The sequence below is a fragment of the Cyprinus carpio genome, chromosome A2, assembly GCF_018340385.1.
Source record: "Cyprinus carpio isolate SPL01 chromosome A2, ASM1834038v1, whole genome shotgun sequence".
Classification (NCBI taxonomy): domain Eukaryota; kingdom Metazoa; phylum Chordata; class Actinopteri; order Cypriniformes; family Cyprinidae; genus Cyprinus; species Cyprinus carpio.
In genome coordinates this window covers 6333229-6349286 of record NC_056573.1, presented here as the reverse complement: position 1 = coordinate 6349286, position 16058 = coordinate 6333229, and the positions used below count along the sequence as shown (strand labels likewise).

At 33.8% G+C, this 16058-nt stretch overlaps 1 protein-coding gene across 1 annotated transcript; it reads right to left on the bottom strand.

Annotated features, from left to right (window-relative positions):
* Positions 1-2353: 2353 nt before the first annotated feature.
* Positions 2354-13082, bottom strand: pcolce2a (procollagen C-endopeptidase enhancer 2a). Its single transcript, XM_042770722.1, has 8 exons — positions 12259-13082; positions 11832-11940; positions 10542-10794; positions 8858-8982; positions 8596-8732; positions 5937-6103; positions 5525-5608; positions 2354-3486 (listed from the first exon to the last, which is right to left on the bottom strand). Exons 1-8 carry the CDS (start codon positions 12327-12329, stop codon positions 3272-3274), a joined length of 1161 nt encoding a protein of 386 aa, XP_042626656.1. The 5' UTR covers positions 12330-13082; the 3' UTR covers positions 2354-3271.
* Between the last annotated feature and the right edge of the window lie 2976 nt (positions 13083-16058).

Here is a 16058-nt window from a genome sequence, read left to right as displayed (position 1 = left end):
TGCTTCTTGGATAGCCTGAGGGTGAGTACATTTTAAGAAAATTTAAATTTTGGGGTGAACTATTCCTTATTAATTGTGAATAGTTGTTTTCATTTATTCATTGACTCATTAATTAAAATGATTCTTTCAGTTGAACTAGATTGTAAATAGTTGGATATTTTTGCATTACGTAAATAAAGGTGCCCACAAGAAATATTTGAGCGATGTAGATATCTGCACATTCATTCAGTTTGTTATTTAATCAGGCTTAGATGCAGCTGACAACCTTTTCTGGCTCAGACTCCCACATTTTGGATGTCAGTCTAAACAATATTTGCTCATTCAGGGAAGCATGTTGTGATCCAGAGGAGGATATTATACAGTGAAATCGAAAGCAGAACAAAAGCCAAAATTGAAATCTTTTCAAGCCATTTCAGCTCTCCAAATAGACAGAAATTATAATTAAACCAGCATCCTCTTTATTTAACAGTGGCCAGAATTGTGTTTATAAAAGCAAACACTTTCCTGGACTCTGCCTCCTATTTAAATGAATTCACTGCCACTGCCAAGTGAGTCCAGATCTCCTCTAGAGAGCGTTTCTCTCAGTGTCACTGTGAAATTCCAGATGTGTCTGAGTTTCTGGGATAATTTCAGCTGAGCTGAGTGTTTGACAACTGTACCATCACATAGAGCTACGCTCGATTACACTCAGGAGAATACTGGAAGCCCCCTCTGGGCACAGTGGATTCACTTAACAATGTGCCTCATTCTCTGTACTGCATAATGTTGCTGTAGAGAAACACTAGCGGATCTCAGTATTTAAATGAGTTTGCTGCCCGGTTTCAACATTAATATGCCAGTTTAAATGCTAAAGTAGAAAATGATGTCTTTGAAAACCAAATCTCAAAGCTGAGTATTGTTCTGCATACTAAAAAATTGCATTTTTGTCACATTTCATATCCCTCATGACCCCATCAAGATGTTTACAACAGTGTAAATAAAATAAAATATATATAATATAAAAAAATATTCTAGGTGTTCTTTCATATATATATATATATAATATATATATATATATATATATATGTGTGTATATATATATATATATCTATATATTATATATATATATGTTTCTTCCTCTCTAAAAATACACCTACATACACACCATATATATATATATATATATATATATATGTATATGTATATATATAAATGTATATATATATATACTGTATATAAATATATATATATGCTATACAGCTGATTTAAAATGATCAGAATTAATGTGATCTCAAATACTCAATAAGCAATGGTTACTTTAATTTCCATCCTATTTCCCTTGCTATAATTTGAACAATCCAATTATAAATCATATAGGATAGACTCTTTAATATGAATGTTTCCCTAAATCACAACAGAAACTTTTATTTTTTTTTAATGGTTTCAGAGTTCAAATAACTGGAATAACTGGAATGACATCTTCAATCTTCGTTCACTCATTACAACACTAGATAGATTGGATAAATGTCAGATTCAAAGGCCAACATGTCCAGATCTCCTGGAACGTAAATGTCACCACCCCGCAGCTACTGCAAATGACGGAGTTTGTGGCGTAGCGAGTGCTTTCATTTATATATAGGGTTTCTAGCATGCTCTGCAACAGTTCAGCTCTTCATTGGTTTGTGTGGTCAAAGATATTTAAAACATAGTAAAAGTCTTTCATAGTCAAATATGACCATCAACATAAAAAAAAAAAAAAATAATTATATTGGATTAAACGTGCTTCAGAAATATGACAAAATGAGACCACTCTTAAATACTAAAAGAGTCCTTCAAGTATGTGTGTTATCAAAAGCATGTACATCAAGTGAATCATTTAAGTCATAGTAATGAACAGCCATGGAGGTGACCTGTACACATTAGCAGCGTATATTCTTCAACACTCCCAGATCCCGTTGCTTCTTGGTTTTGAAGACCATCACAAAGTTATGAGGAGACACAATACCTTTTCCCCATTAAAATGTATTTAACACCACAAACCAGTTAAGCCCTGAAACCAAACAAATGAGTGAATTCATTAAATAGCAGTTTCATATGTTGCTCAATGTTGCACTGGTTCTGCTTTGATTTTGTTTGGAACTGTCTTCACTGACAAAGCAAAAAACTGGAAATGTTGTCTTAAATGTACATTGCTTAATATTAAAAGGGAAGGTTCACCCAAAAATCAAAACTTCTGCCATCATTTACTCAATCTCAAGTTATACCAAACCTGTACGAGTTTCTTTATTCTGTTGAACATAAAAGAAGATATTTTAAAGAATGTTGGTAACCAAAACAACTCTTCTTTTAAGTTCAGCTGAAGAAGACATTCACACAGATTTAGAACAACTTGAGGATGAAGAATGAAAAACGATGACAGGATTTTTAATTTTGGTTGAACTGTTTCTTTAACCTCTTGATTATTGAACTATTGCATAAAAGCTGTATCAAAATCATGCTGCATTCCTTTTTCTCCAATAATACTTTAGAATAGCCCACCATTGTATGAAATTTTATAATTATATTGTCTTTGAAATATAGTTACATTGTACTGTTGAATGCATGGCCAGCATTTATTTTAAACTAAAATATATTTTAATGTCATTCCTATTAAAACTTAAACTTATAATTTGTCCGTTTAACACAGCTATGTTAATATAAGGTCATAACACACCTTTGGTCATGTGACTTTATTTTCATACAATTTGAGGCAAAGCATATAATATTTTGTTTATTCCATGGCTTTCCATTTCAACAAAAATTCCACTACAAATGATTAATGTTAATCTGTTCCTCTGAACCGCCAAAAACTTTCCTGCATATTTCAACACACATTCCTCTATGGCACATAGAAATTTCAGCTGAGGTGAGAAATTCCCCTAAAAAAAAAACTGTTGCTTTGCAGAGTTTCCGAGCAGTGGCTTAATATTTCAACACTAAGTGAGCTGAGGTAAAGCATGGCACAATAAAGTCAAATACCATCCATGTGGTTGAAGAGAATTATTATTCTAGCTGTCCGTGATTCAAGGAAACCGACTGAGACCCTCTTCTGAGCGAGCTTAAGTTACACACCGTGACGCTGAAATGGCATATCCTGCCTGAAATATCTCAACACCACAAATGGAGCCAAAGGACCTTGGGGGAGCTCGAAATTTGCAAACTATCAACTTCCAAAATCCACCTCAATCAACTACAAACATCTGCTGGACTCATCGGGTCTTAGTTTAGGCTGTGATGGTTTCAATTAAAATGATTAAGGTTGGGAGTATTGTAGAAGGAGGTCAATGTAAAGATACTCGCCTCTTCTGACCAGAGGGCATTTTTTACAGAGGACCGTGACTTTGGTGCTCATGGTCTTCCCAGCCTGTTGGATGGCTAAACTTCCTTCCTTATAAAGGTGCATGATGGAGAAGGTGGCGAGGACACTGTGGTCCCTCATGGCTGCTGAGATAAGGGTGGCTGTAATCACTGTGGGGGGAAAAAACTATAATGCTCACCGAATCATGGTTTCAACGTTGAACAATTGCATAAAATACATGTGCATAGTAAAGTAAAGTATAAAGCACGTATAGTTCTGCTATGCGTGCTGCCATTTTTACCGCGCTCAGCAGCTTTACTGCCAATTAAAAAAAGAGCTGAGTCTCAATATCGGCCTGAACACATTTTCCATCTATAAGCATTATTAAAACAGAGACGGAGACCGAGAGGTTTAGTTAACTTTTAAAACCAGCATAGTGCTGTGAATCGAATTAGGTTTACACCACTTTAGGTGTTATATCTCTCAAACTTTGATTTCAAATATTTTAAATAATATATATATATATATATTAATATATATATATATATATATATAATATATATATATATATATATATATATATATATATATATATATTAGTGCTGTCAAACGATTAATCACGATTAATCTCATCCAAAAGAAAAGTTTTGGTTTACATAATATATGCGTGTATGCTGTGTATATTTTATTATGTATATTAATTTACAAAACACATGCATGTATATATTTAAGAAAAATATGTTATGTTATATATTAAATATATTTATATATAATATAAAATATAAGAATATAAATATATAAATGTATATACATGTAAATATTTTCAAAATATATATATATAATTTAAAATATTTTAAATCAAAGTTTGAGAGATATAACACCTAAAGTGATGTAAACCTAATTCGATTCACAGAAATAATGCACTATGCTGGTTTTAAAAGTTAACTAAACCTCTCGGTCTCCGTCTCTGTTTTAATAATGCTTATAGATGGAAAATGTGTTCAGGCCGATATTTTCAAAATATTTACTGTATGTGTATGTATTTATATATACATAATAAATATACACAGTACACATACATATAGTATGTAAACAAAACTTTTATTTTGGATGTGATTAATCGCGATGAATCATTTGACAGCACTAATATATATATATATATATATATATATTTGAATGTATTTTAACTATTGTTTTTTAAGCAATGTGTCTATTAATCACAAATTATTTTATAATATCATGTTATTATAAAGTGATACCAATAAACTACTGGTCAAGCACTTGGAATATTACAATTTATTTTGTTATTGACGTTTTTTATGCTCACCAAGGCTGCATTTATTTGATTCCAAATATTTTTTAAATATTATTATAATTAAATATAACTTTTCTATTTTGATATATTTTAAAATGTCATTTATTCCTGTGATGCAGAGCTGAAATGTCAGCATCAATACTCCAGTCTTCAGAAATTATTCTGATATGCTGATTTGGTTCTCAGTTATTATTAGTAATCAGTTATTAATGATCTTACTTATATCAACCAAACCCACCTTTTGTTTTTCTCTTATTAATATTAAAACATCATTAAAAAGAAAAAATAACAACAAATATCAAAAAAAAAAATCTATTTTAAATAAAAACCTTTACTAAGTCTAATCTATTACTTCCGATTAATTTAATTTCTGAATAAAAGTAGTAATTTATTTCTTTTTAAAAATCATACTTATCTCAACACTTCGAATGGTGCATCACGCTTTCCCCAAAAATATTAAGCAGCAAAAAGTGTTTTCAACATTAATAATAATAAGAAATATTTATTTAGCACCAAATATGCCTATTAAAGGGATTTTTGAGGATCTTGTGACACTGGAGTAATGGCTGCTGAAAATTCAGCTTTGCATCACAGGAATAAATGACATGTTAAAATATGTTAAAAAAGACTCTTGTTCAAATGTTTATTGGATTTTTGTATTTATTTCAAATAAATGCAATCTTCGTGAGCATAAGAACATTAAAAATCCCCAAATGTAATTTTGATAAAGAATATTACAGATTTTATTAAAGAGTAGGATACTTCATAGCTAAACAAGACTAATTTGGGCCGATCCCCGACGCTGGAATTTCAAAGAATTTCCCAGAATTCCTGCTGTTATTTGGGTTTTCAGAAATCAAACTCAAATTTTAATTAAAAAAATGGGCACTTACCAAAGTTACTAGAGCAGTAATGGCTTTCAATTGTTCCAGTCCTTTTGCATTTCTGCTTGCAAAGACCTTCTGAATATGTAAGGGCTTTTTGAAAAAGAGAGCGGAAAGATTAGTTTTAATAATGACCAACTACAGTATGTACAGTACACTAAAATGGTGTATAAAACACAGCAAAAGTCACACATATTTATTTCTGTTAAACCACTTTAGTTACAAAATAGAAGCATATTAGTTTTCCCATGTGACTGAACTAATGCGTTCCATATGAACTAAACATAATAAATCTTCAATACATTCCAATGTCATTACCTACACACGTTTATTCCCATAATGTACAGCAGTTTTACACCGTGCCGCTACTTGCATTTTTCATTTGAAATGAACCCTTCTAGAAAGTGGGCTGTGGACTGACCTGCGGGTGGTGTGGTGGGAGGGATAGTGCTCATGGGAGTGAGAGGGACACTGGCTGTGCTGAGAGTCCGCGATTTAAAGAGGTAATGGCCAATAAATCCATCCGCAGTTAGACTCAGGTCTGACAGAAACTTGATGAAGAGATGATTGCCATCAGAATAAATTGGCCTAAGAGACAAAATAAATAAATAATGTTTGAAATTACTATATTTACTTTAAAATACTACTCCAAAATAAAGCTTTATCGGCCATGTGGACACACTTTATTAAGGGGATACTCCACCCCAACATCGAAGAAAATAAAAATAACGACTTTATTCAACAATTCGTCTTCTCTGCGTCTCTCCGCATCTCCGTAGCGCCATTTTGGAGAATATCCGCTGAACGGAAGCGGCGTATGCTCTTCTGTATCAGCCACACTGCACAGATGCATAGTTTTCATTCAAATCAAAGCATAAATACACATAGAAAATGTATCGCAGCTGACACAGAAGAGTGTACACAGTTTGTGTTCAGCGGATAATCTCCAAAATGGCGCTACACTGATGCAGAGAGACACAGAGGAGACGAATTGTTAAATAAAGTCATTATTTTTTATTTCTTTGTGTACAAAAATTATTCTAGTCGCTTCATAACGTTACAGTTGAATCACTGATGGCAGATGGACTATTCTGATGATGTCTTTCATACTTTTCTTGACCTTGACACTTGTCACAGGCCTCCCGGTTTTAATCCAAAATATCTTAAATTGTGTTCTGAACACAAACAAAGCTTTTACAAGTTTGAAACGACATGGGGGTAAGTGATTAATGAAAACATTTTCATTTTGGGGTGGAGTAAACCTTTAATCACAACGAGGTTTTTAAGTGTACCTAAAAGAAGAAATTGCACTGACTGATTAAATGTACATTACCGTTCAAAAGTTTGTCTTAATTCAAATTTTTTTTTTTTTTAAAAACAAAAAAAACAGAAATATTGTGATATATATATATTTATTTTTTATAATTTAAAATAAGAATTTTCTATTCTAATACATTAAAACAGAAATAATACATATAAAAACATAAATATATTGTATATATATATATATATATACAGTTCAAATTTTTTAAATTACTATTTTTAATGTTTTTTGAAGAATTTTCTGCTCATCAAGCCTGCATTTATTTAAAACATTTTGTAATATTGTGAAATTATTACTGTTTAAAATAATTGTTTTTAAATTTATTATACTTTAATTACTCAGTTAATAATAAAATTTCTCTATATATTTATAAAAATTAATTATTTTTCGTCCCAAATTAATAAAAAATGCTCATTTAATTCTTAATAATTATCGGTTATTTTTGGTGTTTAATATTTTGTGGAAACCACTGTGTATTTTTTTCTGGATTCCTTGAACAGAAAGTTTAATTAACTTGAAACAGAAATATCTTGTAACATTATAAATATCTTTTTTCTTTACCCTAAACTGTTGAATGGTTGCATTTCACAATATTAATAAACAGTTATTATAATAATTAATTAATTGTAGTAATTGTAATAAATAAGTCTTTACTTAAAGGGGTCATATGATGATGCTAAAAAGAACATTATTTTGTGTATTTGTTATAAGGTTCAAAAAAACACATTATTTTCAAAAAAAAACATACTGTACATTATTTTTCTCCTCTATACTGTACAAACGTGTACTTTTTACAAAGCTCATCGCTCTGAAAAGCGAGGTTACCTCAAATTTGCCATCAAAACGTTATGATTGTGATTGGCCGAATACCTCAAGCGTGTGATGGAAATGTTATGCCCCTTAACATATTGTGATGCCCTATCCGGCCGGAGCGACGAAGCATAAACATTAAAACCAATTATAAACGTGATATAAACATGATTTCTAGTCTTGTCCTCTTTTGGAGGGCCAAAAAAGAAGTTTCGCTTTCTCAACGAAACAGCGTCACACACCATGACCTTGAGTGAGCAGAGGCCGGCTTGAGTGAGCGGAGGCTGGTGGGCTTGAGAAAGGCGTCTAGCGGGCTTGCGGCAACCACATGTGACGACTCCGCTTCATCCGCGGTGAAAGCCGATCCGGCAATCCACAGTGCAAAGTTGATGTATTTCCTCAGCGACCAGCACAGATCAGCTCCAGGCATGACAAATCGTCCTCTTTTGGAAGGCCAAACAAAGTAGTTTCGTATTCACAACCAAAAACACAGCGTCTATACGACATGGAGGCGGCAACAACAATACTACAACGAGAATAAAAGGCACGCCTTCTTTCTTTGCATGAAAATCTGGGCGGCGTTATGCATATCTTCCCACATAGTGACATAGCTATGTGGGGGTGTGTTAGAATGAGCCGTTTTAGGAGGGCGTGGTTGACTATTAACTTTTATAAAGAATATCTCTTTGGATTTGAGACTTCAGTGTTTGCAACTTTACAGATCTTCTTTATGCACCAAGAACTTGTAACACAACAAAGAGAAAGGAAAAATTGAAATCGCATCATACAGTATGACCCCTTTAAACAAAGATATTTACAATAACTGCGAGAATAGGAGGCCGAAATGCAATTATGTAGCATCAACCATTGAAAAATCCATATCAGACTAAATATTGGAGGTAAATGGTGTATTGGTGCATATTTTGTGATGGACTGAGGGTCTCACATGGGTGGGCTGTCTCCACAGAATTTGCCGATCTTCCGTGACTCGTTCGTTTCTCCACCATTAAACACAGCCACATGGTCATAGCGGCAGTAGCTGTCCCTCTCCACATCAAACTTCTCAAACTTCAGCTCAATTATCTGAGAGAGGGAAGATACTTTGCTATTTAAATAAGATATCTATTCATACTCATTCTGTCAAGATGCTGTCAGTGATGCATGACTTTTAACATGATCTGAAAAGCACAGAAATTATGAATTATCACCTGGTCTTGAGGAGCAACAATATGCCAGGAACACGTTACTCCTGCTGGGTAGTCTTTATCTGGCCAGTTAGGGGTTTTTATCATCCCGGAGGGTTTGTCTAAAAGACCCCCACAATACCGGTCACCTGCCATGAACAATCATTAGATCACCATTACTCAGATGACATGGAAACAATAAAAATTTGAGTCAAAATCTGCTAAGGGGTAGTAATGGAACAGTTTTAAAAAAGTAATTTTTCACTAGGCTATTATTTACAACAAGATTTGCATTTTCATGCATTGAAATAAAAGAAAAATAGTTGTAAGAGACAATAAAAACACTTTGAGCATCAAAACCACTCATTTTCTGGTTAAAAAAAAAAAAGTAAATGAATTTGCGACAGCTTACCATTCATAGCCAAACATATCAGCATTTGAGTTAAAAATAATTTATTTAAGCTGCAACATAAGCTTCGTCCCATAAAATAAATATAATGTACTACACTTCCAAGTCTACAGCATGTGTTATAATTACACAAAAATCTAACATTTCAACCCTCACATTACATCTGTCAAAAACTTAGACTGGCTGTCTATCAGAGACAGTGTTGGGGAAAGTTCATTTTAAAAGTAATGCATTACAATATTGTGTTACTTCCTAAAAAAGTAACTAATTATGTTACTTAGTTACTTTTTATTGAAAGTAATGCATTACGTTAGTTTTGTGTTACTTTTTAAATCTGGGCTGGGCTTGCTTGTTTGCTTTTAATATAAAAAGTTATATTTTTGGCAAATGTAAATGCCCTTTCGCACCAAAAGCCTCAGGCTGAAGGAAATGTAAATTCACGTCTGTACAGTAGAACACAGAAGAAGAAAGTTCAACACTCTTCAGCAATAAAAGAAGGAGAAATGTTAGTTTATCTTGTGTAGTTTTTGCTTATTAGTATGGTTGAATTGGATCATCGAAGGTCAGCAGCATATTGGTTATTAAAATGGGATTAAATACATAAAGCATATTTGTATTATTTAACATATTTAATTATTGCAGCTTTGCAAATGTTCTTTTTTTTGTGGGTGAGTTGAATTAATGCATGTTCACATTTATTCTAGAACTAAAGTAACATCTTACTCCCGATTTCACTCAACATGTGGACAGGAGAGCTTTCAAACTATAAATGGGGGAAAAAAGTAACTGGCTTTACTTATTTGAAAAAGTAACTCAGATATTTTCTTGTAAATTAAAAAGTAATGCGTTACTTTACTAGTTACTTGAAAAAAAAGTAATCTGATTACATCACTCACGTTACGTGTAATGCGTTATCCCCAACACTGGTCAGAGATGATAACCGACCTAATATATAACTCCTAATGCATATAAATTTGTTCTTCTCGCTGAAATTTACAGGCAACTTTTACTTCATGTTCCAATAAAAGAAGTTTTTTTTTTACATGCTATGTTACATTTACAAGCATTTTTACATAATTTGTTACATTTAATTATTCCTTTGCAGATTTTGAAACACTGAGGTCTGTAGTATTGTATTTTAAAATAATTAGCAGAAATTAAACAGACTATATACCCTGTTTTTCAGAGGATTCATATGACCTGATGAGCAAAATAAAACAGTTGAGTCAAGCTGAATTTAAATAACAGGGAAGGGCCACTTTCTATATTTGGATGGTAATAAGTTGGTAGTCTCGTTACCTCTTTCATTTGGGCGAATCGCTGAGTATACAGCAAGGAAACAACCCTTCCTTGAGGAACCTGAAGATAGTAAATTGAGAAGAATCAACACTCCGTTCATATCTGCAAAGACTTTGGCTGTACCACAGAAGCGGCCGAGACGCTGCGCGTTGATGTGGCCATCGTATACATCAACAAAGTCATATCTGCAAAGACTATCACTCTCAAGATCCAGAGCTCTGAACAAGAGGGAGACAACCCTTCCTTGAGGAACCTGAAGATAGTAAATTGAGAAGAATCAACACAGAGTCTCATAACAAGTACCATAAAAACTTAAATAGTTACATTACATTGTGAGATCAGATTGAGACAAAAGTGCTTTGTCTTTACACAGACTGTTCAATGCTGCTCAGAGGTGGCATGAAAGAATTTACACGGATACAAATACAACTGTATGCTTTGATGCTAGGGGCTGAGGTGGGTCAAAGCAGGCTTATTTTAGTCTGGCTTTTATGCAGCATAGTCTTTACATAGAATTTTAAGCAGGCACAGAGCAGTCTTCCCAGATAGCACACGCACATCTGCAAGATGTCTGTTAAAGATCGTTTCATCTGGAAAGCATCTGCATCTACAAACATATGATAGATGTCTTTAAGATGTCAGTTTTACATACATTCTAAATAATAAACATCTTAAAGACATTTTCAAAAAGTCTATTTGACATCTGATAGGAAACGTCCTATAGATGTATTGCAGATGAATAAACACTCAAAAAAATATGTCTTGCAGATGTAAATGCAGACGTCAAAATAGCCGTCTCTGCGATGTACGTGTGCTATCAGGGTCTCCAAAAATTTTATTTGATCACAGCTAATAAAAAAAAATAAAAAAATAAAAATTGTAGTGCTAGTGAGTAACTCATGCAACACATCTCTGCTACAGAGATTAATGATATACTACTTGAAATCATGCAGCATGTTGAAGAGTGCTGCCACTGTGTGCTGTTATATTCATAAGCAAAAATAATTACATTTTACCTGGTAAACAATAAAACAGTCCAATTTTTTTTTTTAAAGAATTACATTAAAGGAGCCCAGAATATGAACCAAAACAGAGGCTTGGGGCAGTAAGCAACCACCCAGACCATTCTACAACCCCCTAGCAACTAAAGCAGTGTGATAAAAACCACTTGAAAAAAATAATTACTAAGCTTATTTATTTGAGAGAGGAGGGAACCGATTCATGTTGAGAAACATTTTCTTTGACAGAAAGGCATTTAAAGACTGATATCTCCCACGCATCTGTCCTTACAGTAATTCTCCACACACATTTGTTGTTGGGAGGGTAGACCCCGGGATGCCCCTGACTCCCAATCAGTCCCGTGTCTCCAGTGAAGTTCCCACCACATGTAAAAACTGGTCTACACCGGGGACAAATGGGAAAGCACATAGTTTAGTTTGGAACTCATCAGGACTTCACAATTCAGTGCTCTTATTAGTCTAATTATGCGAACTATCAGTACTAGTTAATATTAATTAACAACATCACACATGTTTCGGTTTGCTATTGTATTAAATTAGCAAAAAGTATAACAGGAACAATGTAGGTCTATAATTTTACAACAAACCGGATTCAACATATTCATTCGTAAAAAAAACTATGACGTCAGAAATGTAAATGCTTTATGTAGCATAATACAAGCTTCTAAATATGTATTCAGGCATTTATTTCCACCTACCTTTGATGTCGTTGCGTGAAGATGACGCTGAACAGGAAAGCGCTCGCGATGATCCAGATTATAATCCTCATTGTATGAGGTGCGGTTGAACAAATGTGACATTCAGAGAGAAAGAGAAGTAAATTCTCCAGAGATATTTTACTGCTGACTGACTGACTGCTGCCAGTGAATGTGCTGTTTGTTCCGCGGGAGCTGCAGGGAGCAGTTTCCCTAAAACCCTGTAAGTGAAGGCAACTCGTGTCACTCACGTTAAAAGTATTGTGGAGGTACCTTTCTTGTATAAAGAGCCTAAATGCGATTAAACTCCAGAATCCGTTTAGATAATGCAAATATTGCCTATTCCGGGATTTAAGTATGTTTTGCGTAAAATTGTTACTTCATGTAGGCTACTGTATATAATGCGACCTTTTCTCCGTATGCAATACTTAGTTTTAAAATAAACTTTTAGATACTTTAAAGTGTGCTATCCTCTGGTTTTCTTCATTTTACTTCACGTTGAAGACCACTAGATGTCTACCTTGCACAAGATTTTATCAAACGTGATGCATATTTCCTAGTGTTTTAATATGGCCATGGAATAGTTATGGTCATGTGATAATTGTAGGCTACTTTGTATACAGCACCTCGGCTTAGACCAATAAAGTATCCTAAATAATATAGTGGAGACTAGTCAGAAATTTGTTCAAATTTATTTGGACAATAAATGGCCCTGTTGGATACCCCTGGCCTATATTTACATTGTGTGGTGCATTTGCTCTCACTTGTTATGTGGGCAGTTTTTGATTGGTTTCTGACTGGTTATCATAAATGTATTGATTGTTGACGTTTGCATCTTGATTATCATATATCATATGAAGCAAACCTATTGGGTTGGAAATCTGATTACCACTAAAACTCTAAATGCAGTCAAAGGGGTCGGTTTGGATTTCTCTGATAAAAGAAATCTAATGGTGTTACCAGTAGCCAGATGCAATACAACTAAATGCTATTATGTTTTTAGGTTTTATGAGCCAAAGTATTCCCAGAAGAAAACTTTATTGTTCCAAGTTTGCTTTTTCATATCTCAGGAGATGAGTTCTCATTTTTGATTCATTTAGATATTAACTTTAAAATGATTTTATAAGTAATGAAAATATAAGTTAAATGAGACCATCGCTAACACACAGTAGGAATATAAATGTATATCTAATGTAGATCTTGTATCATAGTTTGCAATGTTGGGATCTCTTCTGAAAGCCTATTGGAGTCGCGTGATGTTACTGGGGTCTTTTTCTTAGAAGAAAGAAGTTTCCATTTGCTTTCCAATTAATCTCTTTGTCATCTAGGAAAACCTATTAAGATATTTAAAAAAATGATCTTTATTTTTCTCTCCCATGTGCTCTTTTGATTCTGAACAGATTGAATCACAAGGCACAGCGTGTATCCTTCTCAGAAAGACAACAACCCTTATCAGAGAGCAACATGTGGGAGGAATTCTTGCTTTACTCTGAATATTACATACAGATTTGAGCAATTTCCTGCTGACCAAATGTTTGTTGATTGCCCTCTAGCATTACTTGGCATACCGCAAAATGAGGATAAGTGATTTTTGCGATGCACTTACAAGGCTTTATTTATAGTACTTGTCTCTGAGCCCTGGCACCGCCTTTGAATCGGCCACTGGCACCACAGACAAGGGCTTCCATTTGGGCTGTAGCCATTCTGCGGATTAATATCAGGCTTAATGGAATGAGATGTGGCCATACAGCCAAGTGGGTGACATATAATTCATTAATGCAAACTGTTGGCCCAAGGGAACGCACTGACCTAGTAATATTTACTCAAGTGTAAATTAGCATCTAATGACTCCACTACAGGTATTACGTGCAAAGGGGAATCATCGTCGAAACTGACAGGAATCAGAGCAGGCAGCAGGAACCTTTCGCCATTGCTCTCTACCTTTGAAAGAAGATCAGATTTCAATGTTTTCTGAAGTTTTAGCCAGATGTGGGTTCATTGGCAAGCTCAAAATGGATGTCAGTCTGTCTTTATGGGAAACAACTCTGTAAACAATTTACACGTAAACAATTACAGGCAAATTGAAGGAGCCCACCCCTTTGTCAAGGGGACTAGAGTTTCAAATATGCACATGGAAGTCATGAAGACCATTACATGGTTTGTTTTTGTATGCGATGGTCGAAATATCATATGTCGGCTTGTGCTTCTGCTGGAGTCTGTGTTATGGGGATGCCAGTTTTTATTTCCCTGGATAGTTTGTGAGTGTGTGGCAGTCATATAGAACAGCCTCAGTAAATATTCCCGTGCCCAACCCCCCGGTAAACTGGTTTTCATTCACACTGTTATCTGAGCCCACTCCCAAAAGACACACAGTCAAGCAATGCCAGACCATGCTTAGTGTTTGATCTACAGCTTTAATTGATTGGAAACTTAGATGGTGCCTTTGAGGGAGGCTCGCAAATAAGGCAACGTTAGAATAGGTTCAAGGAAGGAGACACGGATTTGGGTCATTTAGTATTTATAGCAGCTGTTGCCAATTCGGTGAAAAGGTCTCAAAACAATGCAGTCTCACACTGAATAAATAACAAATGGGAACACAGAAAACAAGAAAGCTGATCAAAAACACTAAATCACATCTTAAGTTTAGCACCAACCGTGGTGTCAGTTTTTGAGTTGAACCTGTTCAGTCAGTACTAGGATTTAGTTTAATAAACTGACTGAATGTTTAAATGTTTAAAAAAAAAAAAAAATGAAAAATTGAAAAAGAGAAGGCCTTGTGCAATATAACAGTACTATTTGATTATAATAAAAAAAAAAAATATTATATTAAAATAAAAAAAAAAAACTCAGAAGAAAAAAAAAAAAAAATCAAACATCACAGAACTACAAAAAAAAAAACAACTAAAATGAAAAGGCTGTCTCAGTACTTACTGTTTATAGAAAAACAACAGAAAAAAAACAAACAAAACAAAAACACTAACCAGTCTGAGGGACAGTTATTAGTTCAGAAAGATATTGGTTGGTTAATTTATAATGTTGTCATTGGACAATACAGCGAAACTTTTTACTCAGCTGGAACAACAAATCAAATCTATCAAAAATGAAGCAATTGGTTTTGTGCCACATGAAATTTATCATCTCAATAAGCATGAAACTGCTTTTAAATGTCGGTAGAGATTCAATTGCTTCCATTTTAGTAATTGGTCTAGTACATTCACTATGATTTATTTTGCAGTGTCTCTACCATTCAAAAGTTTGGGGTCTGTAAATTTTTTTTTTTTAAGAAATTAATATTGTTATTCAGCGAGGATGCATTAAACTTATCAAAAGTGACCATAAAGACTATTACAATGATTCACTTGCATTGGATAAAATTTGTGTTTATGTCCAATAAACGTTATCCAAGAAATGTTATAATATGCTTTTTCAGTTTGATGAATAGATAGAAAAATATGGGTTTCCTGTATCAGAGTTTTGCTGACTTTTTATTGTTTTTCTGGTGCCTGGGAGGCTCAAAGTGTAGGTGATATAAGAGCATTTACAGCTATTCTTAATAAACGATTGAGAGAAAAAAGCACATGATGCATGGTATACATCATTTTTAGAAAATAATTTTTATATATATTCACAATACAAATATTTTATTAGTACAAGAGCTACATTATGTCTGTATATAACATGCAACTGGTATGATCATTAATCTTTTATAGATGTTCAAGTCATCATACACTCTCAGAAATAAAGGTACAACAGCTGCCACTGGGGTACTAAGGTACATTTTGGTACCTTAAAGGTACATATTA

Bases quoted from the DNA above. Each gene is read 5' to 3' on its own strand.
- pcolce2a (XM_042770722.1), bottom strand. From the start codon at position 12,329: ATGAGGATTATAATCTGGATCATCGCGAGCGCTTTCCTGTTCAGCGTC. The intron at 8,983-10,541 runs GTAACGAGACTA...TGTTCATGGCAG, and splicing joins GATTCGCCCAAATGAAAGAG to GTGACCGGTATTGTGGGGGT. The intron at 6,104-8,595 runs GTGAGACCCTCA...TTTGTCTCTTAG, and splicing joins TGTGGAGACAGCCCACCCAT to GCCAATTTATTCTGATGGCA.